This window comes from Gracilinanus agilis, chromosome 1, assembly GCF_016433145.1.
Source record: "Gracilinanus agilis isolate LMUSP501 chromosome 1, AgileGrace, whole genome shotgun sequence".
In the NCBI taxonomy this organism is placed as follows: domain Eukaryota; kingdom Metazoa; phylum Chordata; class Mammalia; order Didelphimorphia; family Didelphidae; genus Gracilinanus; species Gracilinanus agilis.
In genome coordinates, this window is record NC_058130.1 from 90,328,604 (window position 1) to 90,356,572 (window position 27,969).

Here is a 27,969-nt window from a genome sequence, read left to right on the forward strand (position 1 = left end):
TTATTTTTCCAGATGCTTCTTTTGTAAAGGAGCCAGAATTGGCAACTATACTGAAAATCTTCAAAAAGTATGTACAAAGGCATATTATACAAAATATACACAAGGCTTCTGCCAAAATGAGAGAGCACAACAACAAAACATAGATGAGACATCAGTGTCAACACCTAACACCTCTCAACATCTACAGCGAACCAGAGGAGCAGAGTATACTACAACACAGCCTGCACACATAAAATATAGTTAATTACAGTAATGTACAATAAGGTATAAAAGACAGGGAGCTCCCCCCAAGTCTGTTCATGATCCCTTCAGCACAAAAGAAGGCCATTCCCCATACAACCCACCTTTGAGGGGAAAACTTTTGAGGAGTAAGAAAAGTCCCCAAGGAAATAGAATGGTTTGCCCTAAACCATTACCAGCACTAGCAGTGCTCCTAAGGATACAGGTTGTAACAGTCAGTTCAGCAGAAGGAAGTGCAGTTCTTTGCCAGTTATCAGTATACAAAAGGTGCTGAACAAGGCAATGCTTCTCATTCCATCTCAGTGAATCGAGCAAACATGGCTTTTCGAACAGCATCCTTGTAAGAATCTGCAGTTGACACACCATAGGAGCTGCCTTTTGCTCCCAAGCCAGCTCCTTTCATTCGTACTTGAGCCTGAGGAAAAAAAAAAGAAAAAAGATGCTGGGCACTTGACATAAACCAAAGTGCAAAGTATTCCCATGGCACAGAATTTTTTCAAGCTCATTCCCTTGATAGGACCATTCAAACTAAAAAGTTGAAGATAAATATAACATAATTAATTTCCTCAGTGGATATGTGAGCAAAATTGAGAATTAAAAATAAAACAAACTGCAAAAATAAATGGGACAGATCAACCCTCATAAATGGTAACTTTTCAGCAAGGGTCTGATTATAGGAATCGTCTAGTGCACCCATTTAAAAAAAAAAAACTGCATTGTCAAAGCAAGATTACGATCACTTGCCTTGAAAAATCTGAGGCCAGCAGCACCTGGCTTAGCAGGATTAAAATATGATTATTCCTATTGCTTTTCTACTTCCAGGTAACCAGTAAGAATCTTTTTTTAATTGAGATGACCATTTCAATCTATACCCTAAAATCAATTAAGTCATAATAATTCAGAGGGCATAGCTACAATCTAAATTTTAAATAATTTCACATATAAATAAAACCAGCTAGGGAGGACCGCTAACACAGTATTTTAAATATACTCAACCTAAGATATACCTGAATATGACTTAATGCTGAAGTGGAAGCTTTAAATGATAGGATAGTCTTAAGTAATGGGAAAAGAGACTGCAGTGAATTTTTACATAATGCCTACAAAACTACTCTGAAAAATTACTAAGCACATCTACTCCTCTCTCACCATGATGTCTGACTACATTAAAAAATACATCAAACTCAATGGTTTATTTGGAGAGAAAACAGGACAACCATGTTACTAAGATTAGTAGAACCTAAAAAAGTGGTGCCCTGGTGGGTGCTGCAGTGATCCAGTGGGGCAGTGATGAACACAGGTGCATTTTGGGGTGGTGAATAACTGTAAGGGGGAGGTGATAGTATGTGACAGAGGGCGCTAAGTAATATTTTTTTCTGGAAAGCGGGCAATAGGCCAAAAAAGTCTGGGAACCACTGCTCTAGAACAAGGCTTTCATCACAACTCAAACACTGTATTGCTTACCTCAATGGGGGCTGTGATGCCTTGACACTTCCTCCCCAAACCGGAACCTTCCCGCCATCCCATGGCCTGTAGCATTTTATTGCCAATATTACTGTGGTCAATGCCATCCTTAGTAGGCTGTTCATAATTACTAAAAATGGGTAGAAGAGTGGGGGAAGAGAAAGTTATACTCAAAATAAAATATCCTTTCATATGTGTTAGAATTTATGTGTAAATGAATGAAGGTGAGCTAATTCCATTTACATAATACACAATTAGCTCACCCTCATTCATTTACACATTTACAAGATACATACACAGTGCCCGCATCAAACTGCTTCTTTCTTTTGGGTTCTGGAGGTTCTGGGATTCCGTATTTCTCCCGTCTTTCTGCAGCTCGATCTCGGTATTTCATCTAAACAGGGGAAAAGAAATGTTGGCAATCTATACTAATTCCATTTGTCAAATAGTCAAACCTATCTCTAGATTTCCAAAGTAGTATATTTAAAATGTACTAACTTATTGTAAACCTAACATTTATTTAGGTTTTTACCACTGAAACCAGTGAAAAATACTAAATGTGGCCTTCTCCCTTATGTCACCTTACTAATGCTATATTAATTTTAATAAACAGTCAGTCACCCTGGCTCAATTAAAAAAAGTTTTTCTGGATGAGTAAGATTTAAGTGATTTTCTAGAGTAAACTTTAAAAACAAAAGAACCCTTTAATGAAGAACCACATCATTAATAGCACTGGATCTGTTGGCTCATCTACCTATATGCCAGCTTTTCATGGCAAAGAGAGAATGAGTCAAACCATGGAGTTTGGAGGTGTCTTTCCTCTAGTGCAAGGTCTTCGCAGAAACTCTCTCCAGGCCAAAAAGATCATACCCTCACTTGAATTCATAACATTTGGCAATCACACACTATCTTTATATGGCAATTGGCAAATATATGTCTTTGTATCCTTCAAATTGTATGTTAGCTCCTTAAAGTCAATGATTCTGAATTTTTGTCTTAGAACAATGCCTTATTAATGTAGTAAGATACTCAAATATTTCAATATCAAAATCTTAAGAGATTTCAGAGGACTAATCTATACCTGAACAAGAACACTTCTCTAATGTACCCATCAAGGAGCCTGATCCTCCACTTAGAAGATCTTTCTTGATGATGGGGAACTCAATACCTCCTTGAGGCATTGTTAGATGTTTTGACAACTTTCCCTCATACTGAGCCAATATTCTTGCCCTCAAGAGCCTTTTCTACTGAAGAGATAATAATGCTTGAAGTACCTACCTGAGAGGGTTGTTATGAGGATCAAATGAGATAATGCATTAAGTTCTTTGCAAACCATAAAGCATTATAATTTATAATAATAAAAGCTAATTATTATAAATACTTCTTATAAACTGACCACTTCTGTTTCACTTACCTCTCTCTCCCTTAGTTCCAAAGCTTCTAGTTCTTGCTCAGACAGTCTAGATCGTCTATAGATATCCATGTTTTGCTGTGTAAAGCATTTCAAACAAAGAAAAATTCAGACATGATTTTTGAAATATCACTTGTTTTTTAAAAGTCTTTCCTTCTCACATTTTCTAGATAGCCAGAGTATAACAATGATGCAATGCTGCCAACTCCTTTCCAATAAAATTAGAAAAACAAGGCACTGAAATAGTATACATTTTTTAAAAAAAGCAAACTCAAACCTTATGTAAGTCAGAGAGTTGTTGATGTCTAACTAAAGCATCTTTGTTGGGAAATTGTCTTCTACAGAGTAGACAAGCCATTTTCTTCCAATCAGTCAATTTTTCTTCTTCACTTTCAATTCTTTCCATCAATTCTTCCTCATTATCACTATCACCACTATAAGCAGCAACAAGACCTCGCTAGAAAAGAAATAGCAAAAAAGAGCAACTACATTATTAAAAAGTATACCACCCTTTTCAAAACTTGAGGATCAGAGAAAACTCTCAACAATTTTGATTTGGAAAATAACTAAAATTCACACCTCTTGTTATGAAACATTCTCCTTTATGGTTGAGCTGTATGGCCTTCTTAAAAGAAGGCTTTACTAGATTACTACAGTCCCAAGTTCTCTTAATTCAGACATCACAGAAGATGAAATTAGTAATTAATCATGAATTTATTTACACTGTATTGTGTTGTATTATTTAACTGTTATTTCATGTATTTATGCACAATTCAATTTTTAGGTCTCTGAGGGCAAGGATCTTACTTTTTTTTTAACCATGTGTGGCAAAGTGTCAACACAACTGTTTTCTTTCCCTCTAGTCTCTTTTTAAAGCCATATAAAAATCGTAAAGTAATCTGCAGCTGAAAGTGTACACTTTGTCAAGTGATTATCCTGATAAAAAAATTTAAGATGCCCACATAGCATATCTCCATTAAGGAAAAAAAACGGTCTCAATTTAAGAAGCTGCTTTATCTGTATTGTGTAATATACCAGTCCTATGTTAAAATGTATTAAATACTGTCTGATTGGTGAGTTTTAATTTGCATGTTGATTTATATATTGTTTCAAAGCAGACTATATAATAAATAATGTACATATTTACATATATAATACATATAAAATACAATAAATATATAAACCAACATGCAAATTAAAACTCACCAATACAAAAACAAATATAACTACACAATAAGCAGATAAACCCTCACAAACACATAAAAGAACCTTCCTTAAGGTTGAGACAGGAGGCATAGACTGTAGCCAAATTGTTTCTTACTTTGAGTGGATTTTCCTCTTCTCCATTTTTCACCAACTCTGGGATAAGCTGCTGCCTTTCAGCCAGAGCTCCCTTAAAAGATAGATAAAAATCCATGAGCCCAGTTTTTCCGTGACTAATTCTACTTAAAGCACTGTTGCTAGATAATACCCCTTTACCTTCTTCTCAAAGAGAGCAAAACCAGCATCTGCTGCTGCTGACTCTCTCCTCTCTTCTTCCCTCAAGGAATTGACAGGCTGGAAGCTATTCTTGAAGTTTTCTTTTTGTTTATTTAAGCTCTTAGCCCAGCGTTCCATGTCTTTAGCGATCTAAAGTAAAAAAAACACCATTTGAAATCAAGACAATAAATGGAACTAGACAATGAGGGTCAAATTCTCTGCATCACATTAGCCATTAAAGATCTCAACACAAAAGGTCTAAAGAAATCCCTGTTTTTATTGCCAACCCATGATACATTTCCATAACACAAAATTAGAGCTTTAAGGCAGGTAATGTTAATTCAGGAGATCTTTCTCTGTTTTAAAAACCCTTACCATCGGTCTTAAATAGACTCAAGTATCAGGCTAGGCAATTGAGGTTAAGTAACTTGCTCAGGGCCACACAATTAGAAAGTTCTGATGCCAGATTGAACATAGGTCTCCTCTAAATTCCAGGCCTGGCTTTCTATCCATTGTGCTACCTAGTTGCCCCTCAGTAATTTAATTTTGAATTAAAACTATCAGATGATGAATGTGCTATTCCTATTTATAAAAAAATTTTAAAGCCTTTTATTAACAAGTCTGTTTTAAATGGAATCTAATATTAACCCCAAAGAAACATAACCTTCTGTCAAATAAAAACATTCAGACACTTTCTATATTGCCAGTTTTAAAGCATCGAAGCAAAACTGATCAAGTACCATGGTTCAACTATAAGCCAGAGCCCTGCCACAGCAAGTACTAAGAAAACTTAATTTTAAATCCAAGTCTAAATTCTTGCAAGTGATACACATTAGCTGTTGTGTCACCTCACCCCTCCCTCTTAGGGCTAGTGTCCTCATTTGAAAGAAGAGAATAACAGCTGCAGTGATTACCACCTCCCAGGTTGCTGTGAGTATAAAAATAAGACAATGTACACTATACTCTTCCAGGTCTTAATCATTACAGTTCAAGCCTTACTTGTTGTGCCGTTTTGCTCTTCGGCTTCTCCTTCTTTTCCTTCCCTTCTTTGGTGGAAGGCAAACCAGTTTGTTGTTGGGCTACACACTCTGCTGCAGGCACGTAGGTCTCCTTCTCTCCATCCCAGTAAAGATACTGCTGGGTCAAGGAGTTATAATAGTACTAGAAAGCAAAAGCAATAATCTTTCAGTAGTGACAATTTCAGTCAAGTTGCTATTCAAATGTCAAACTATTCAAATGAGTGATAGATGTGACTTTGTGGTGATGTTATATAAAAGGCAGCAAACTCTATAGTAGCTTTCACTTAAGAGAGCTGGAAATCTGTATGAAAACAAATAGCTGGCAAGAAGTGACTCTCTTTAGGGCGGGATTATTCTCATCTAGCTGAACAAGGACCAAAGTCTGGGCTAGTACAGGACTCCACCAACGATCTTGGCCTTTTGGAGAATCCATTGAATATAAGCTCAGAATCTGAGATGTAGGATCTTGCGGTCGACTTCACAAATTTAGTGAAGGAGACAAATACAGGATATGAATCAGTAATCAGGCCTTCAGATCTTTCTGTCCTAAGTTAGGTTGGTTACAAAACCAACAGAATCCCATAGACCACTCCAGATTTCCTTTTCCATATCAAGGAAGCACAGCCACATAAGTACTAGCACTAGCACACAAGCAAGAGGATATACTCATCTCATTTATGGAAAAAAAAGCAAAGCTTAAATTTGGGGACCCTTCAGAATAATTTATGAGTCATGTGACAGAAAGGCAAATTCAGAAGTAACAAGCCACTCACTCAATGGAATACATTCCAAGGCCTTGCTTAATACCAACCCTAGTTCTCACAAGGAAAGATAAACATAATGCTTGAGTTCCATCTCACTATGAGGTATGCATGAACCCTTTTTTAAAGAGGGGAGGGTAACAGGGAGACAAAGAATGAAAAACTAGAGGAACTTTATTAGAAGTGGAGAAGCTTTTCTAACTTTTGTCCCTGGTCATCAATTCAAAAAGCAAATCAGCTATATAAATTTCAAATTCTCTTACTATAGGCAGAACTTAAGAGACTGACAAGCTGTTTTGTTTATTGATTCTTCAGATTTTCTGATAATAAAAAAATCCTGAAAATCTAAAAACAAAGTTTTCCTCAGGAATTACCAGGAGGAAACAGAAAACAGTTAGAAATTGTTAAATTGGTCTTTCCACAAGGATAGCAATAGCTTCATCACATACTTCAGGACTTAAGATTGAAGTAGTTACTGAACCATCTTTCAAAAAGTTTAAAATGGTTTCAAAGGAAATAAACTATTTTGGGTTCACAGAAAAAAAGCAATTCAAATGAAGTACTGAATACCACTAATAGTGTTTGAGATTTTACCCCTACAGAGAATATTTAATTTCATGCCTCATAAACTGACCTAAGTGAATATAATAGCTTTAAAATGAAACTACATTAGAAGATGTTGCATTTACCTGAGAGTTGGAATCATAATAAAGTCCTGTTACTGGATCATAATAATATCCTGAAGATTCATCATAATGGTAGGTAGACGTATCAGGAACAGCTGTAAAGATAAAAATTTAGAACAATTTCAGTTATAATAATAAATGGACTATAAAGTAAATTTTTGTTTATGGCCAAGAAGTTAAGTGTATTCTCCATCCTAACTACATGGCTTACACATTCCCTTCAGGGTAGTTTCAGGGTACACACACAAAGCTGAAATAAGATTAAATCTAAACAGTATCTACGTAGAAAAGCCTTGTAATGATGATTAATGACTCTCATTTGACACTTACCATATTTGGTACCAGGAACTACACCAGTTGGGGAAGCAGTTTGTGCTTGGGTGTTAGTGCTAGTGCTAGTACTTGGCTGTGCTTCCTCGGTCTGAAAAAGGAAAGAAGGTTTAGTAATTTTCACTTTGAAAACTTGAAAAAAAAAAAAAAAAAAAGGCAACCAATGCACCTTCTTCCCAAAGAAAGTACTCCTCTAACAAGTTATATCGATAAGCCAAAGAAAAATTTCAACATAACACTACCAGCAGTTATTCTTCCTAAAGGTTTAAAATCAAGGCATGCAGTCAATATAAATAAATTATATCTTGAGAACTTTTAATTACTTAAAATAAATATTTTTAAATTCATGCTATTAAAGGTACAAAGACAATGTGCTCTATCTTAGCCTTGGTTCAGAGCAGAAAAGGTTAAAATTTGCCCAGCAAAACAGAAGTTTCCATAACAGTAAACAGTTCTATATTTAAAACTACAGATTACCGGAGAGCCAGGTGGATTGGTGGTTTGATTATACAGTTGGGGACTTTGGGATACTACAGCTGCTGAAGTAGTGGTGACTGCTGCCCCTAATAATAAAAATAGTTGGTTAGAGAGCCAATGTACTTAGGTTACCTGGAAACCTCAGGACAAAATTATAAGCTAAACATTCAACAATATTCCTCTTTGATGTCTCAAGATTGCCTCCCAGCATTGCACTGTAGTTTATGTCAATTGCTATTATCTAATTATCACTAAAGGCGATGGGTTATACACTATGAAGAAAAGATATCCTTTAACCTCTGACATTTAAATTTTCTTGTAAACAGAAAGTAGTTGTTATGGGGGTAGGTGATAGCAGAAAGGATGAGAAAAGATATTTAGTCATCTAGTTTTTATTTGTAACCTTAATTAAAGTAATCTTTTACAGTAATCTTTAGGTTTATACTTTCAACTGGTACTAATCATATTCTTTCTGGACCTTGCAAAAAAAATTTTGGCAACAAAAGTGGCAAGGAAACATGGACTTAGTCAATCAAAACTAACATTGTCACAACATGCTGGGCTGAAATGTGGTAAATACAAGAGTAATTTGGACCTTCCCCCAACTTCCCTAAACCATGGAAGTTTGTATTAGAATCCAGAGGATCACAAAGAGGATTCCTAATTATCTTTGAACGCCAGAAGAATCCAGTAAGTTTGCCTCAATTGTGAAAGCTTAACCATAAGATGCAATGAAGTGTAATACCTGGTACAGTAGATGTATCATTCTCCACTCCCCCTGCTTGTTGCTGGTAAAACTGCTGATAATCTTGTGAATACTGAAGAAAATGCAAATGGCAAAGTTGGCAAACTCCTGTGAGATTTTTGGAGACCAGAAGAGTCTAAATTTCTTTAAATTTTACTCACCTGGGCATACTGTGCATAGCCTTCTTGGCCTGGCTGGAGGTAATTGTAGTCTATATTGCCACCTTCTCCACTTTGAGACTGCAAAATTCCAGCAGAAGGGAATAAACACAAAATTGGTAAAATTCAGATAAAAGTAATTAGGAAACATTCCCTAATAATTTCTTTGAGAGCATGCCAACCATAATCAATGCAGGTAGGTATACAGAAAACAGGAAGTCCATTCCCTGTAAATCTTGGCAATACGGTAACACTAACTTGAAGAAAGGCCCCTCCCCACCTTCATACCTGAGTGGATGACCACTGAGCTGCAGCAATGGCTGTGCTAGCCACAGAAAAGGCGCTGACCCGGTTACCATCTGGGAGAACCAAATCTCTGAAACCATGAAGACCAAATCTCATGAACAAAACTGTACTTCCCCCTCATATCCATCTCAGGTTTGTTCTCCCCTAACTTAGTCACATGAAGCAATCAGAGATGGTCCCCACATGTTGATTTCTAGTCTGAAAATTAATAAACTTCAAAGGCACTAGTTATTAACTGCTGTTAGTGCCAAATCATCATCTCTAAGTGTCTGTAAGCATTTTATACACTCATTTCAACACAATATTTCCATTCTATATTCAAACTGAGATATATATGTAAAAATAAAATTCAAAAACTAACCAAACATCTGTAGAATGAAAAATGCCAAAAGACCAGGCAAATTTGTGGTCATTGTAATAATTATTATTCTTGTCCATTTCTGGAAAAGTGATTACCTACAAATGGAATCCTATCTATAGAGTGCAATAGTACAATAGGAAGTGAGTCTCAAGAGTCAGGAAGACCTGTCCAAATCCTGCATCTAAGATCCCTTATTATGTGACCCTGGTTAAATCATTAACCACTCTTGGCCTCATTCTCCTCATTTGTAAAATGGAGATAAACCCAAATGACCTCTAAGGTCCCTTCCAGGTCTAAACCTATGGTCCTATCTACCATTATTTCTTTATTTTCCCTACTTGCTTTTATCCTCACCTAAAGGAAAGAGTTCTCTGATAACCACCACAAATTGACTTACAAGGACAGGTAAAGATATAAGCTCCATGCACAGAAAAACTTCTTATTCACATAGGCTTAGTAACAGAGGACATCAAACACCGATTCAAAAAACAATAGTTTTGCTATGTAATTAATAAGGAATCATTGGGGGGAGGAGGAGACTCTCAGGATGTTTAGAAGTGGATTGTTTTAAATAAGTACAATGGAACCACTTACTTTCTGGCACTTTTAGCAAAATCAACTCCGATTGTTTTGCCATCAATTTTCAGTGGAGGATGAAGACTTTGAAGTACTTGTAGTAGTTGAGAAGCATCCTAAAAGGGAATAATGAAACAAGATACAATTACTGAGTCTCCTCAAAATCTAAGAAATCTGGTTCTTTAAAGGAGGAAAATGACTCATTGTACACACATATGTAAAACCATTAGTTTCAAAAAACACTTTTTATTATCAAATAAGAAGGAATATGCTATTATTAAAGAGTTAAACCAACCTGAACCAAAAAATAAAGTAACAAAATTTTGACTAAGTCATGAGAACTAAATATACCTTAATTTAAGGCTATATGAATAACCACAAATTATAACAGTAGTTAAACTGTGATCTCCATAAATAAGGAACTAACTACCAAACTGCAAATCATTAATGAAATTATTAGTCATACTTAAAATTTACAGTAAAAAGACTAAAAATGATTCTCACCATTGCTGAAGACAGCTGCACGAATGCAAACCCTCTGTTCTGCTGTGTCTGTTTGTCTTTTATAAGACGAATATTATTGACAGCTAATGATGCATATGGAGATAATGCTGTCATTATGGAATCTACCACAGTATGAGGAGCGATATTCCGAAGAATAATAGCTGAGGAGGTAAGACAAATGTTATGCATATTTCAATTTTTAATTACTATTAAAGACAGTGTACTATTAAATAGTAATCACGAAAGTAGTATTAAGTACAAGTAAAATCTACAGCTAATTTGGACTTTTTATCAGAAATTCAATGAGGAAGGGCTTAAAAAAATTATTCCCAGATGGTTTCATATATATTCCTGCTGCAATTCCTATAAGAGATAAACTTATGCAACTTAAAAAAGATTTAATTCAGGTTTTTTTGCATTATAGAAATGTAGAGGGAAAAAAAAAGCCTGAACCAAAGGTCAAATTCTAATAGGAGAGCACTTTCACTTACTATCACAGTAGTAATCCACAGACTGGACAGATTCTGTGGTTCCAGATGGTACTTCTTGTTCTGAGTCTTAATAACAAAAAGGAGGGAACAATTTGAGAAAAATTAATGCACCAGCTCACAGCTTCATCAACAATGTATCATGGACCAATCTTTCTCCACCCCTCCACCATTAGTTAGTCCCATCTTTTGCAGAACTGTTTTGATTTACACTATTTAAATAGTGTTTTGGAGTACTCTTTCATATGGCAAATAATTTTCCATTCTTTTAAAATCTGTTCCTGTCCATCAGCCTATTATGTATCAGGGACTAGCTTTTGGTTTTATAGTTTTTGTGTGCATAAACATGCATTTTCATACACATTTGTGTGTATATATATACACACACACACACACACACACACACACACACACACACACACACACAACCTTTCAGACCCTCATCAAAGATGTAGTTTGTTGCAAAAGATTTTCAATTTTAAGTAATCAAAATTTCAGTTTTATCTTTTTTGTTGTTCAATAGTTCTTGTTTGGTGAAGAATTCACCACTTAGCACAACTATGAAAGAGAATCTCCTAATTTTAAAAATAGTACAAGCACTTAAAATATTTAGGCCACATAATCCATTTTGAATTTATTGTGAGGTATGGTATAAGATGCAGGCCTAAAACCAAACTTCTTCCAGATTTATTTCCAGAACACACTAATTGGTTGTTTACCACTAAAATGCAAATAGCAAATTAGGAGTGTAAATAAGGCTACTATTTTTAAATCTAGGTAATAAAGGAAATATTCTGATCAGACTTGAACATAAGGAGAAGTATATGAGCTTAAATATAAGTCAATAATTCTTGTTGATATAGCTCATATAGGACATGGTATTAAATGCTTTTAAATCAGTCGAACCAAACCTACCAAATTTGTCAGCTCCACATCGGAAGCATTTGAGTCTTTTCCTAAAGTTGTTAAGGCAGCACTGAAAAAAAAAAATTTGAGGGTTGAGTTCAATTATTTTATTTTTCATATCAACCCATAATCTCTATTAACCACTCAAGTACTAAATAAAGCAGGAGGGATAACTGTCTATTCCCTAGATAGATAAATTGTAGTGGTTACTAACAATGTATGAAACAAACAAAAACTGCTTTTAGCAGAAGCTAAAAAGAGAAGTACAATTAAAGAAGTCAAAAGAAAGGGAGATAGGTGGCATAGTGAATAAAGCACTAAGCCTAGAGTCAGGGGGACCCTATCTGACCTCATCAGACACTTCTTAGCTGTGTGATCCTGGGCAAATCACTTAACCTTTGTTAGCCCTCTCCCTTCTTAAGAGTTGTTGCGAGGACTTACATTTTTTAAAAAGAAAAAAGATCAAACGTGAATTTTTCCTAGTTCTAAGAAAGACATTAAAAATTGATCATGTAGAATCTATTATTTTAATAAATTTCTGTTCATCCTAGAATAATGTAGTAAGTTATTATACATATTACATTACAGTTATTGCGACATAGCATTTGGGGAAATAGAAAGTATAGGCAGTATATACTGTAAAATTTTCCAGCAATATGATTACTACAATGTACTATTTGATCATCAAAAATAAGAAAAGTTAAAATATTTGGAGTAGAAAGTGCCCAACTTGTAATCAAAAAGACTTCAGTATGAACAATGGTTTTTAATACTTATTAGATGTGTGATCTAAACCTCAGTCTCCTATTCCATAAAAAGGAATGTTGTGAAGGTCAATTGTCAAAAGATATGATGCATCTGAAGATGTATAAAATACAGATTAATATGAATGGCAGCTAATACTACTGTTAAGCAACAAACTATAGTGTAAAGAGTATGACTTCATTTATCAGAAAATTTTGCCTGATTTTATATGTAATTTGTGAATTTAAGCTCTGCTATTTAAAAGCTCTGACTTTCATTTAATAGTTCAGTTTCTTCACATAAAATGAGCATAAGACAAATACTTTTTCATAGGTTCACTGTGAGCTCAAATGAAAAAGACAACGAAACCATTTATATAAATTTAAGCAGTTACTATTAGCCTAGAATTTTAGTTTTTATTTATACCAACAGATAATAGGGTTTTTCCTTACTACATGCTAACAGACACTAGAGAGCTGACAAGCCTAGAAATCCACAAAACTAAAAGTAGCTGGAGAAAGAGTAGGTTTAAAAATGAATAGCTAATATAGTGCTTTAAAGTTTGAAAAGCATATATGCACACACATTTAGACATTTTACATATATTCATCATCCCATTTGCTCCTTGCACTAATACTATCAAGTACTATGACCAACTTTCATTTTATATGTTAAGTGACCTGATTGAGGTCACACCTACTTGTCTTTGTTTCAAAATCCAATAATCATAAAGCCAATGCTCTAAAACTGGGTCTATAGTCTCTAGATCGCCATAAAGGATTTATGTGTAATCTTTCTGGGACATACTTTTAACTGAAAATCAATTAATTATATGATGTATGTCATGATGAATATTACTTAAAGAAATCAAATAAAGATACAAACTTAAAATCCAGAAAACAGCTTGGGAAGTGAATAGCTGACAATTAACAGCTTAGTAACTATATACCTCACTTTACACAATTCCACAAACAAATGACCTACCAAGTGACACTTTTCTTGATAGAAATTAAGAGAAAAATTAAAATTCCTTAAGAACCTGCATACAAAACTACCAATACCCTGCGAAAGAATCCTAAGGATATTACACGAATTATAATCTACCATAGGGACTTATCACTGCTCTGGCAATGGCCAATTGCCAGTAATAGACACTCCTTTCAAAGTATTTGTCTTGGGGTAGCTAGGTGGCTCAGTGGATAGAGAGCCATGCCTAGAGAAAGGAGATGCTTAGTTCAAATCTGACCTCAGATTTTTTAGCTGTGTGATCCTGAGCAAGTCACTTAACTCCCCCTAGCCCTTACCACTCTTCTGCCTTAGAACCAATACACAGTATTGATTCTAAAACAGAAAGGTAAGTTTTAAAAATTATAAAAAATTATCTTTCAAGTTTCAGATGAAATATTCTAAAATCAAATAAACAGCTCTCCTAATTCCAATTCTAGTGATCCCAAAATACAACAGCTGTGAAGCATTTAGTAACACCCACAACTAAAGCCTCTGGGTGACACCCTTCCAAGCTGTTTTTGTGCAGTTGGGCTATTTAACCAATATACCCAATAATAATGGCTGACCCTTACACATAAACTATGCGACAACAATCACCAAGTGCCAAACCCTTTTTTTTTTTTTTAAACCCTTGTACTTCGGTGTATTGTCTCATAGGTGGAAGAGTGGTAAGGGTGGGCAATGGGGGTCAAGTGACTTGCCCAGGGTCACACAGCTGGGAAGTGGCTGAGGCCGGGTTTGAACCTAGGACCTCTCGTCTCTAGGCCTGACTCTCACTCCACTGAGCTACCCAGCTGCCCCCCAAGTGCCAAATCTTGACATCACTTTAGAATTAAATTGGCTGTATGGACACCAAGATTTAAAATATCCTAGCTTGAAGTCAACCAAAATCCTAAAAGCACCTGGACATTATACATTTCAGATGTAAAAATCTAAATAGGATAGTTTGCTGGCATACTTATGGCTATGTCCAAAGTAATGTTCATGTCTAATTAGAAATTCTTAATATTTAAATTCTGGGGCAATCAAGGTTTTTCTGTAGCCAAATTTTTAAAAAGTGAACTGGAGCCAAGAACCCAGGGACAGGGGAAAACAGAAAACTCCTTGGGCTTTCCTCTCACTGCCACTTTGGAGAAGTTATACTTAAGAATGAGTGAGAGCCAAAGTAATAATAGGAGTGGCACCTAGCTGCTTTCTTTTCAGCCTAATACTCAGATTATACACCATTAGCCTTTTTACAGAACAAAGTTAAAGAATATTTTTAGTCTACTTTTACAAATGTAACCACGGTACCTTGTTACAAAGCCAATCCTCAAATTTAGGCCTGGGATTGCTATAATGCATTGCAATATGCTTTCCTTGAATCACCAACTTTTTCTGCAAGAAAAAAAAAGCAATTAGTTATTCCCATTCTGAGGCATGTGTGTCCATTTTCCCAGGGCAGAGCACACTTCGGAAGAATCAGTGCTCTGGAATTAAATGGACAACATACGGGGAGGACCAACCGCCACCTATACTCTGCCCATCCAATCCTTCAGAGAGGCGGACATAGGCAGTAAGAGAATGGGATTCGGAGTAAAGGTAAACGGAGTCAGGGCGTGTTGAGAGAGCTGCCAAACACTAAACGCTGACATGGAACCAGGAAGTGTCTCCAGCAGAGACAGAAGTCCTAACATTCAGCATTGACAGGTTTGCTAAGAGTGAGTCTATTTATATAAACAAAAACAAAACAAAAAAACCCCAAACCACAACTAACCCAAGTTTTAGATGGCCTTCTGTTTTTAGCCCCTCGAACATTTGTCCTTGGGCAATGCTTCACTGCCCTGTCCCCCAATCCCCAAATCTAATCAACAAAAGCATTTTTAACTCCCACTCCCCAAGTACTTTTCTTCAAGATGTTTCCCTCTGAAAAGAAGGGAGTTCATCTCAAAGGGAACCTGGTTAAACTTCTTGGGGGGCAGGTTGGAAGGGGGGCGGGACGGGACTTTTTTGAATGCCACCAACTGAAGCATAACTAAATTTCATTTCTTCCCAACTATATCAGTTCATGTAATCCCCGTGTTAGATGCCTTCTTCACTGAAACACAGACCCTCTTCAAAATGAATATAACCAGGAGGCCAATGAAGTTTCTTCAGGGGGGTAGGAAAAGTTTACAAATGCATTCACCACCATGTCCATCAAGTCAACAAAGTGACTAAAAGGGACGTTTAAAGTTTTTAATAATCTAAAGCTCTAAGCTTCAATCTTTCTGATCACAAGTATCAGGGGGCTAACACCTGCCCCCAAAGAGTCTTCATTTAATTGGGAGCAATTTTTATAATTTTACTGAGGTGTGATAAGAGCAGAAGAGAATTAAGCAAAATTATAGTCCTAGATTCTTAAGGAGCATAAGCCTCCTAAAAAAGATACATTGACGAATGATGGTTCCTTTCTGGGAGATTTAAAATGTTGTGAATTTAGTATTGTCATAACTTCTATGGTTTTTTAGAGAATAGGATTGTGTTTAATTTATGGGGGAAAAATGATGGGCCTTCCACTCACTAGTATATGCACATACAGAAATAAAGATGCTGGCAAAGTTCAAAAGATCATCCCATCTATAATTTGGCAGTAGGGTTACTGTGAGACTCTAAACTATTTTGGGTTCCCTGATTCTAATGTCCTTTCTGGAGTGAATTTGGACTGTACTTTTTTTTTTTCCAAGTAATACACATCAATATAGCTTTGTATACATTAAAATTGTGGAGTTTTTGGTTTGTTTTAAGAGGAATTTTGATCTTGAGTTTTAAATTCCTGGGCAAGCAAGATTTTGGTACACCCATTGGTAGCAATGAATGTCATGCCAGGAAAGTTTACTTTAAGCACATAAAGATTAAGTATGCTCTGAGTTTGCTATGAAGGTGTCCATGGTATGAAATGCATGACGTCCTAGTTTCATAAGGCTACAATGTCATGGCTTCTGATTACTGAAATGAGAAGTATAAAAATCTGACAAATGAGTCAGTTAAAATGATATTCTCATTAGTTGAGTCTTTAAATAATAATAGGTTCCCAGTGAAAGAATATAATTTACTTCAGGATGACTCAACTTATCAATTGCCATATAAAAAGCAATATAATACTTTATTATCAGTTATTACAACTAAAAAAAAAAATTTTTTTTCCCAAAGTACACCTGATAGAAGCATTTTAATCTTACACTTTTGACTTCTAGTCAAAAATGCTATTCAAGTGCAAAGTATTAAGTGTTGTCTTCACAACTGGAAGAACATTATCAAAAGAAAGGCTCTTAAGTGATTTGCATTTAACAAATTACAATAAGGTGCCATCTTTAAAGAGCACTTTAAATAAAACATTAATTTCATTGTCACAAAAGAGTAGACAGCAGCAGGACACCTCCACTGAGCTACTTTTATCAGATTTATAATACATATTTCTCAAGTAGTATTTAAATGTATACTATGGAAAGATTAATATATTTATGCCTGCCCCCAAGTAGCATATCGTCTCCAGGCAAAAAAAGACTACTACCAGTAAAAATGCCTACTATGGGCATTCATCATAATCTTTCCACTTTCAAAAGCAAAGTTCATTTAATAGTATAATATTCTTCTCAATGGTCACAGTGAGAATGTAATCAGGTGGGGGAGAGGGGAAAAGGATGTTTTGATAATTTTAAGATTCAATCATATATACATATATATATGATTTTTTCCAGGGGCCCTGCCAAGCAGCCAAGTTTAAATGCAGAGCAAATTATTCAGTTTTTAAAAATACTATTGGTTTTTTGGATTAAGATTTTAATATATACAAAGCTTTTATTTAAGTCACTATTTTGGAACAAACCACTCCTTCCACCTCATTTTTTTTTTAATTGTACAGACTTGTTCCATTTTCAGGAATATCTAGACTTGGTGAGTGAAGCAACCTGATTGGCTTCCATCCAGCTGGTAGCATCTTGCAAGTGATAAAACTCCACGAAGGCGAAACCACGGCTTACACCTAGAGACAGCATTCAGATATAGACGGGATACTTGTGTTAGTCAGTTCCTTTATAACAGGTGAATTTCTCTCCAACTGCTTCATTACTTCGTGACAAAGCCAATTTGGGAAGCAGTTTTACATATGTGACTTGGCTTTGGGATCTTCTCTTTATTTTGCCATGGCAAGGAACAAAGCCACCTTAACTGGCTAAATGTCACTCAAATTTGTTTCCACGCTCACAAAGTAACCATGCAACAGACTAACAGTCAAATTAAGGGTGAGGGGATGGGGGATGTTTACGTTATTGCTACTTACCGAAAAAAAAAAAAAGAAAAGAAAAAGAAAAATTGTTAACAGTCCCTAAAAAAAGTGTTTTTTAAAAGTTCCTCAGATGTTCTCTAACATAAGTGTCACATTCCTTAGCCATGGCAAACCCTTCATTCTCATTTCATGTGCTTGAAGATTTGGGGGTTCAAGATGTTCTTTAGGGACCGAAATAGGGGTGGGGAAGAAAAACAATTTCTAGAAAATGAGTGAAAGCTCTCACCTGTTTTTCTCTTCATCAGCCGCACATCTGCAGGCTGAGGGCCTTCAAAAGATTCCATTATCTCCCGAATCTGCACAGGATTTTACATGTTTGCAGTTAAAGTTTCAAATCTACACATTATTCCATACTAAACAAGGAGAATTCAAACATAGAACCATGTCTTCTCAATCATCCAAACATAATTTCTGTCATTGAAATGCAGTTACCCTAATCTTGACTTCGAAATGAGACCATCCTCTTCTGGTGGAAATTAATTTATTTCATCAAGTCTTGAGCATTTCCCTCAATATATCTATTGGGAATTTTCCTTAGACACAAATTTGTACCATCAGTTGACTTGCAACTGAAAAAGAGTGAAAATCTCCTTTACTCCCAATTCCCAGATTGAAAATAGTTAAGATTAATGGTCACAACAGCTATTCCTTAAATTCTAGTCAGTAAATGAGCATTTAACAGGAAATACATTTCTAGGTTTCACAATGCACTGGAAATATGCCTAATATTTACAAAATGATAATTTTTAAATCTCCTAATTTCCTAATCAGTTGTTGCTTACTACCTAAAAGAGTGTCATCTTCAAGAATTTCCAGTGAACAAAAATTTCCAGGCAGCTAAGTCAGAAGTCACTGAAAAAATAGAATTCATTTTGGGTGCCTAGAGTTCTCCTACCAATTTTACTTTATACAGAAGACATGAAGGTGTGGGGAAAATAAAACCAAGACTTTGTACCAGTGGTTATGACTTTTTAAAAACTCTTTTTCTTACTGTTAGTATAATTTTCTCTCTCTCTCTGCCCTTTGCAAGGTCACAATATAAATATATGAATTGCTGCAATGTCCAAAAGCCTCAGGCAAGACTGAATTAGAAAGATATTAGTAATAAACCAATAAAATTACTGATCTTTTACTATATGTTTATCATTGCATTAGTTAGTTACTATATAAGATAAAGTAAAATATATAGTATCCTTTCTCTTAAAGGGGAAGATTATAAAAGCTTACAAATCTAGTATGAGAACAAGATAATTACAGATAAAAAGTGAGTAATAAAATATCTGGGAGGTGCTTAACTCTCTGGTAAAGAACAAATGCCTTTCAGAAGAGAAAATTTTAGATTATTACTGTGATAGTCTATACCCTTAAAAATCATAGTGCAGCACAACTTCACAAGCCCCATGGCATTCTTAACAGTGATTATTCTATCTGTACAACAGAAGTTTGGAAAATTAAAATAGTAAAATTAACTATGATGAACAATTAGACAGGAATAACAAGGGATAATGAAATGTGATTATGTGCTCCCTCTACTGGTTCAGTAGGCAACATTAACTAAAACTTTTTGGATTTGGCATTTCTTGTATAGGAATGCACTATATGTCAAACAGCTTCCCTGAATGTTACAGAATGAGCTATAAACCCTTTTCATGCATTAAAATCACCTTAAACCTACAAATCCACTAATCTAATCTCAGAATGATATTCATGTCTTTAAATACACACACACACACACACACACACACACACACACACACACACACTTTCACACTGCAATAGTATTCCCTTTATCCTAGACTTCTGGAAGCCTACAAACTCATGTTTTGTATAAATGTCCTAGTTTTAATGAGACTTAGGGGCTTGGGGGAAACGGGGAATGGGGGAGGAAGCTAAGACACAATAAATACCTCCACTGAATAACTCTTCCTATCATGGGTAACCATTTTGAAAAGTTCTATATTGGAAAAAAATTCACCACAAATCACAAGGTTTAATTCTAAAATCTTAATTTAGCAATGCAAGGAATTGTATGAAACTCATCAAAATGTCCATGTGGTTTAACATGCAATGAGAATTTGAAACAAGAGTAAAAGCTTTAACTTCCATAATGCTTCCATAAACAGGTTTTTAAAAAAAGCCAATGTTCAAATTTCAAATTCGATTCTTCTTCTTCTTTGGATACTTACATCATTCTCTGTAACAGTAATAGGAAGTCCTCGCAACATGATTGTCTTACTCTCCCACTCATCATTAATATCATTCCTGTAGTCATGTTCTCCATAGTCACCATCAGAATGGTAGCCATCTTCTGATCTGTCACTATTTCTTCTCTCACGTTCCCTCTAATGGACAATAAACAAAAGTGCAATTAAAACTTCATTTTGGGACTGAGTTTTTTACTCTCAAGCAATGACCTATGGCACAGGTGGCACTTAAAGCACTGTCTGTGAGCACTACCCCAAACCAGGCTTCATTTCTAGAAAGGCAGAGGGACTTGGGCAGAACTGTTCCCTTCCCCTTCTCCACAGTAGCTAATGACATTTCCCCCCATCCCCCACCCTCTGCCCAGCAGCCCAATGGGAGCACACAGAGGATAAGGCCCGGGAGCAGGGCTGGAGGGGAGTGGAATGCTTGGGCCACGCCCCTCCCCTTCTCTATACTTGCTGAGGACATTGCACACTTCACCAGTCCCTTTGTCCAGGGAAGCAGCCCAATGGCAGCACTTCCTCCCTCCCCTGTGTGGGATAGGAGCATCACCTGACACAGGGGGCCAGGCACAGCACGGTTTCTAAAAGGATCACCACCACTGCTCTAGAGGAAAGGGATACATATGGTGGTGGTGGGTTTTCTTTTTTTGGGAGGGGTGGGAATGGGGAAGGTGTCACAATTTCCTATTACTAAGAACAGTAATTTAGGAAGGCATTGAAGTAAACCATTCTTATGAAAACAGGCAGTTAGATTGTTCAGAGGATAGTGCTGGGCTTAGAGTCAGGCAGACATAAGTTCAAATCCCTCCTCTTGACATTTACTAGCTGGATGACTTTAGGGTTTTAAGAAAATAAGAGTACCCTGGGAACCACATTCTACTTCACTGAGCACCTAGCCAACTTATAGACACTAGCTATTCTCTCTCAGGAAGGAAGCATGGACTAACTGGAATCTCATAAAGAACTGAAATCTACCTTGTTAAATGTTTGTTTATTCCAACCCAATTTACTTAAATGGAATTTTCCACATTTCCTACAATGCTGCATAGGGCTCAAATTATCTTTGGAATTCAAATAAATTAAAATATAAAGGGGGGGAGCAGCTAGATGGAAAAGTAAATTGAGATGCAGGCCTAGAGAGAGGAGGTCCTGGATTCAAATCAGGTCTCAAGAGACTCACCCTAGGTATGTCACTTAACCCCCATTATCTAGCCCTTACAGCTCTTCTGCACCTTGAAACCAATAAACAGAGGAAAGGTAAGAGTTAAAAAAAAAAAAGAAAGAAAATATTTTATGTATTTCTCCACTTAATCATTTCAGCTTTCAAAAATTAAATATGTTCACATATAGTAAATTAAAGGTAGTTAGGCAGTGTATTGGATAGTGTGTCAGATTTGGAGTCACTGAGATACTTAATAGTAGTGTGACCCTGGGCAAGTCACTTTATCTACTTCTCTATAATAGGAAGTAACATCTATATTACAGGGTTGTTGTGAGATCAAATACTTTGCAAACCTTGAAGTGCTTGCTATCTGAGTCCTGTTATATTTAAGACAATTTCATAAACCAGGTAAAATTCATTTACCTCTGGACTGTCATAATCCCTGTAGTCATCGTATCTGTCATTTCTGCGATCATCACTGGATCTTTTATAATCTGAATCTCTTCTTCTACTTCTGGATTCACGTTCATCTCGATCATCCCGATCTATGATAGAACCATATCTTCCACTACGCTCTGTTCTACTGACTCTGCGAGATAAAATATTCATTTAGAATAAAGATAATTACATGTCCGCTCTATAGAAAACATTAAACTCAGTTTATGGTACAGAACAGGAGTCGGCAACCTTTTTGGCCGTGAGAGCCATAAACACCACATTTTTAAAAATGTAATTTCATGAGAGCTGTACAGTGCTCACAGTGCCGCTCCTGTAACAGCACCTGAAAAAAAATTGACTTTATGGCTCCTGCTGAAAGAGCCATATCTGGCCCTCAAAAGAGCCAGATATGGCTCAAGAGCCGTGTGTTGCCAACCCCTGGTACAGAAGAACCAGCGGTTCTTTATATTAATTATAATCATTATATTAATATAATGCATGATTTTGATTGTAGTTTTCGACTTTTTCAGTTTCCAAGGATAACTACTTGGGGAAATAGATCCTTCTCCAAAATGCAAAGATAACCAAAAGATATTTAAACTCTTATGGGTGTAAATCTAACAAACAGAACTTTCTTAAACAAGTGTTAAAAAATTTTAGTGTTTAGTTTTAGATTTAGTTTAGTTTAGTGGGGAATGAAAAGCTGAAGTATGTGTTATCTATGTCATAAGTTGTCAGAAATGGCCTTTCCCTAATACAAAGGTGAATGGGAATTCTGTCCTATTGTTTCTAAAGGACTCTGGTAAAAAAAAAAAACACGATCCATCCCCTGACCATCCACACACAACATTTCTGAGTCATACTGAGTCTACCTTATAGTGTCATTCTTGGCATCAGTCATCATCAACACTCCTGAATATCATTCACATATGTTCAAGCATTTTTAAGCATAGATAAGACTAGGTACACTGCTGACACTCTTACTAATGTCAAATCAGTCAATGAGCACTGACTATGTGCCAGAAATGGTACTAAGTTGATAGGGATACAAAGAAAGGACAAAAAGAAAAATAGCTTAGTCTAATGGAGACATTGGCATATAAAAATTGGAAATAATAAAAGGAAGAGACCAGAATAAAGGAGATGCACCAAGGTGGATTTTATCTGGGACTCAGAAGCCAGGAGATAAAGGGAGGGAAAAGCTTTCCAGGAATAAGGGATTGCCTTTAACAAAAATGAGTTATGCCCCATTGAGGAAGAGATCTAAAACAAGCATTAACTACATCCTCAATATAAATTTGGAGGAAGAATTTGAAATGGTTACAAGAAACCTAGCTCACCCTCTGCTACAAGGTAGCAACAGAAATGTTAGACTATCAAATATTTCTAAGAACAGCTTCAACCTTATAGCAATGGATTTGGAAGCTTAAATTGTTGGAATGGCATAATCCATTGGGAGATATGCTTGAAGTAAAGATAACTGAATTCTAATCTAGCCTCAGATACTTCCCAGACATGTGACTCTTGGAGTTAAGCCCCTTAATTGCCATCTCCCTCGATTTCCTCAGCTGTAAATGGGAATACTACTACATCACAAGGTTGTCCTGAGGACCAAATAAGATAACTGTAAAGCATTAAGTGTAGTGTCTGGCACATAATGTATGTTTAATATAAAATGCTTGCTCCTTTCCCCTAATTGTTTCTGTAATCTTTTATTGGCTTTTCAGTTTCTCATCAAATCACAAAATATGGAAAGCTTATTATGTATCCATTTTTATTCAATTCTACTTTTCTTCTACTAACCACAAATTAGGATGGGAGAGTTTAAGAGGATGAGAAAGAAGGTAGAATTTAAACTTTAATTTTGAAAAGTTTTCTCCTAATTCTCTTTCTTGTAGGTGTACCAGGGTCATTCAGAACCAAAGGTCCATTTAAAGACCCTTCAAAATGATTGTTTCAATCAAGTCAAGTAATTAACTGTTTTGTCAAGAGTCAACTATGTGACCAGTAGTTAACCAGTAACAGAAAACTGTCAATTCAGATGGCACAGCAACTGGCCTTCATTTGTTAGTCTACAACTGGTCTTCACATAGACATTTTTTTGGGGAAAATTCTTACTGTAATCCTGGATCTCAGTGAGGCACTATAGAAAAAGTTCTGGACTTTGTATCAAAAGGCCTAGATTTTAATCCTTCTGGTCACTTACTATATGTTAATATAGAAATGTCATTTAACTTCCTTCTCTGAGCCTATTTTCTAATCCGTAAAATGGGAATATGTGAAGCACCCTCAAAGGATGAGATTTAGATCAGAAGGGAATATAGGTATCAACCAGCCCAAACTCGTCAGGAAACTGAGGCCCATAGAGGTAAAATGACTTTCTTCCAGTTACACATAAGTGGTTGAACCAATATTTGAACTAAGGTCCTCTACTTTCCAATTCAGTGTTCTTTAGCGTTGCATGGTACTTTATATGCAATTTTTTTAATTAAAAGGAAAAATTTGAGGGCTCAGACAAAACTAAGAGAATGAGAAGATGTAGCAATTTCATAAACTTGAGAAAGCCAACAGCTGCTTAATCACAGACAGCAAAAAATGTTTGTGAAAGGGCTACATATATGATTAGGACATCCTATTAGAACTGTGATGCTTGGCAACTTTATGCTCATTTACCTCATGATTTCTGGTCAAGTTTAAAGAGAAGAGGGATTGTCAGGGCTGAACATGAAATGGAGAAGCAAGTGATTAAAGAGGATAATTTTATTTAAGAGGTGATCCAGAACCACAAATGCCATTTCTAAAACAAGAGTTTGTCCATGAATAAATTTCATGAATCCATGAACTTGGAAAAGAAAGAAAATTACATCTTTATTTTCACTAACCTCTAACAAATTAAATATTTCCTTCAAATATTTGAAACCATTATTCTGAGAAGAGGTCTATGAGTTTCATCTGGCTGCCAAAGGAATCCATGACACAAAAGGTTAGGAATAGGAACCCTTATTCTAGAATAGAATGAAATCACATGACATTCATAATTCCCGATTCCTTTTTCAGGCTACCAATTAAGACAAGTCTATGATGAGCTCCTTACATTAAAAGTACTAGTTCTGAATAGCACTGGTTGTTATTAGAAAATAAAAAGGGATAGATAATAGCATACTTATGCAGTAGAGGCAACCAAGTAAAATATCAGCCTAATTATGAGCCTAATGATCCTACATGCTTTTCTTTTTATAGATTTTTATGTACTTCCTCCATTTCTCATGTGCTCTAGTGTAATGCTTCTCTCAACTTTTCTAATTTCAACTCAAATCTTTTATTAGTAGCAAGGATATCTCATTAAAGAATTCTCTTCCTTCTCATTTCTTCCCTGTGTTTTCCTATGGACTCTCTCCTGTTCATAGGACTAAAAGCTGAAAGCAACTTTAGAGATTATCGAACTCTCCCAATCTTCAAAGGAGAAAGATGAAGTCCAAGAAGGTGAACTTCCCAATGAAACAGAAAAAGGATTTGAACTGAGGTCCTCCAACTCCAAGTACTATACTCACTCAAACTGAACACTTAACTGCCCAAGGTGAATGTGGTGCTAAGATAGGAAATGGGGGACAAAAAATAACAGAAGACAAAAAAATAACAGTTTCTGCCATCCAGAAGCTTAGTTTTTGGCAGTGAAAAGTTGAGTCTATATGTGCATGTGTATTGTCTCAAATTCCATTATACAACTAAACCACCTGATGCAAGGATCTTAAAATTTTTTGAAAGTTGTAACTTAGTACTGTTATTTGATACTTCCTCTGAAGAATTCTTGGATGACATACTGATTTTAAAAATGTTTTAAGATGAATTTAAAGCAAAAAACTAGAATCCATTGATTTAGTTAATAGACGCAGCAACACCTTACTGTTCATCTTTATCTCAGTAAACAGGTGAAGAAAGGAGACAAGTAAGATATAGACTAGAAGGAATATGTAAGTATATTTAAAGACTGTAGAAAAAAAGACTAAAAAAATCTGCAAATAAAAAATATTTTACAACTGAATGAGATCTTTTAAAAGGGTTCATTAACAGTAGTTCAGTGGATAGAGCCAGCCCTAGAGATGGGAGGTCCAAGTTCAAATGTAGCCTCATAGACTTCCTAGCCCCTAATTGCTTAGCCCTTTCAGCTCTTTTTCCTTGGAATCAATACTCGGTATTAATTCTAAGAGGGAAGGTAAGGGTTAAAAAAAAAAAACATATTTCCAGGCTAAGAATTACTTTCAATGTCAGGTAGAAACAACATACCTTTTGTCTGAACCCATACTTCTGTTAAAAATGCTAGTACACAGCTCCAAAATTGTCAAATGTCTGTCCTGGAAGGCAAGAGAAAGAGATTAAGTTACATTTAGCATTCAGGGCTTTCCAATGAGCTAGGAATATGTGCTTACCCACCATAAATCAATTATAGGATTCTGATAGAAAAAATACCCGTTTGTGCCTATTTTCTCATTTTGAGAAAAGGTAGCAATGCACCAGTTACTTCCTTTTTTGAACCCAGGCCTAAAATGGTCTTAAAGCCAATAAAACCTTTAACCAATAAAATCATTATTCTGAGAAGAGGTCTATGAGTTTTATCTGGCTGCCAAAGGAATCCATGACACAAAAGGTTAGGAATAGGAACCCTTATTCAGTTACCTCTCTCAATAAAGAGCTGCATAAAATCGAGATTTTCAGATGTTAGCTAAATATCTAACAGAAGTCAACAAGAAAAAAATGAAAAAAACTCTAAGTCTTTGCTTTTGGAATACGAAAAAGGGTTCAAGATTGCTTCGAAGCTACTTCTCTCTACCAGGACTAGAAAAGGAGGCACTGTCCGATGCACGCCAACTCCCCTGATGAACCCTCCCTAAGGCAGTTAAGAAGACCAACCAACCCCGTAGTCCCGCTGCACCCAGCCGCCAGGGCCGGCCCCGCAGTCTGCGTAGCTGCGAATTCTCGGAGCTCCGGGCTGGCTGGCGCAGAATTAGCGGCCCATCACAATCGCGCGGCACCCGGGACGACAGGCCAGCTCTCCACGGAGGAGATGGGGCAGGGCCGCCTCCGGCCCCTCTAAACGCCTTTAACAGGATTAGAATTCAGCCCAGGCATGGCTGCCGAGTCAGATCCAGAGATAGCCCTAGGATAATCCAACTTCCCCGCTCCGCGCGGAGACTCCCCAGAGGGCCCTTCTGGGCGATCTGAGCCGGCGGCTCCTGCTCGTTGGAGAGCGTGCCCCGCGGGGAAGGCGGCAAGGGCCCGCGCAAGGGCAGCGGATTAATGGCGTTCGGGCCTACGGCGGGAGAAGGATGTGACCAACCGCGCAAAGACGGCTGCCGCTCCCCATCCGCTCGCAGCCCGACAAGAAGAGGCCCGGATCCGAGGGACGAGGGTGAAGGCCAGCCAGAATCGGGTCAGAAACCGGGGGCAAATGCCGCGCCGGGACCGGACCAGAGGGGGCGGAGGCAAGCCGATGGGGAAGGGGCGGGGGAGGAAGAGAGGCCAGGCGGCCGTCGAGGCACCCCAGGGGGTCCCGGGTGTTGCTCTCGGGGGCTCTGCGCCCTGCCCCCGCCGCTCTCCAGGCTGACAGATGGGAACTGGAGATGGCTGACGCGGGGCAAGAGTACTCACCAAAAGGCGGTTGGGAATCAACGATAGAGTTCCCGGGGAGAGCACGGACGAGCCGGCGCACTCACCCCTAACCGTAATGAGCGAGGCAGCCCTCGCGGCTCGGCGTCCCAGAGGCTCCAGCGACGGTCCAGGACCAGAACAAAATGGCGATTCCGCCGACAGCCGTCTCCTACCCACACTGCTCCTCGCCCCGCTCGGCAGGCCGCCGCCTGCTGGAAGCTTCCAATGGACGCGCATGCGCGACGCGCCCTCCCGCCCTGTAACGCTACGCAGTGGCTGCTGGGAGTTGTGGTTTTGATTGCCTGGACTTTTTTTTCCCTCCCCCTCGTTAATAGCTTAAGCACTTTCCTTTCTTTGGGGAAGACAGTATCTCCTTTAGACGTTCCTGAGACCCAGGGCAGTGAGAAAGGTGCTAAAAAAATCATCCCTTAATAGGATCATCCCTAGAGCAGAGGAGCCCTAGAGACGGTCTAATGCAACTCCTTAATTTTATAGAGGAGGAAAAAGAGGCCCAGAAAGGTCCTATGAGCTGTAGGTCTTCAGAGGC

General features: G+C 37.0%; 1 protein-coding gene across 1 annotated transcript; it reads right to left on the reverse strand.

Annotated features, from left to right (window-relative positions):
• On the reverse strand, nt 1–27,560 carry RBM5 (RNA binding motif protein 5). Its single transcript, XM_044677225.1, has 25 exons — nt 27,423–27,560; nt 26,061–26,128; nt 21,762–21,927; nt 20,156–20,311; nt 18,196–18,265; nt 17,593–17,666; nt 14,957–15,040; nt 11,921–11,981; nt 11,009–11,074; nt 10,518–10,678; nt 10,032–10,129; nt 9,059–9,146; nt 8,774–8,851; nt 8,613–8,685; nt 7,868–7,953; nt 7,391–7,481; nt 7,064–7,155; nt 5,594–5,755; nt 4,595–4,744; nt 4,437–4,508; nt 3,393–3,572; nt 3,119–3,193; nt 2,001–2,098; nt 1,705–1,834; nt 1–655 (listed from the first exon to the last, which is right to left on the reverse strand). The coding sequence occupies exons 2-25, from the start codon at nt 26,075–26,077 to the stop codon at nt 530–532; spliced, it is 2,454 nt and encodes an 817-aa protein (XP_044533160.1). The 5' UTR covers nt 26,078–26,128; nt 27,423–27,560; the 3' UTR covers nt 1–529.
• Nucleotides 27,561–27,969: the final 409 nt, after the last annotated feature.

Coding starts and splice junctions, on each gene's coding strand:
- RBM5 (XM_044677225.1), bottom strand. Junction 11,982..14,956: donor AGGATTGGCTTTGTAACAAG/GTACCGTGGTTA, acceptor TTTTTTTTTCAG/TGCTGCCTTAACAACTTTAG. Junction 10,130..10,517: donor TGCAGCTGTCTTCAGCAATG/GTGAGAATCATT, acceptor ATTCCCTTTTAG/GATGCTTCTCAACTACTACA.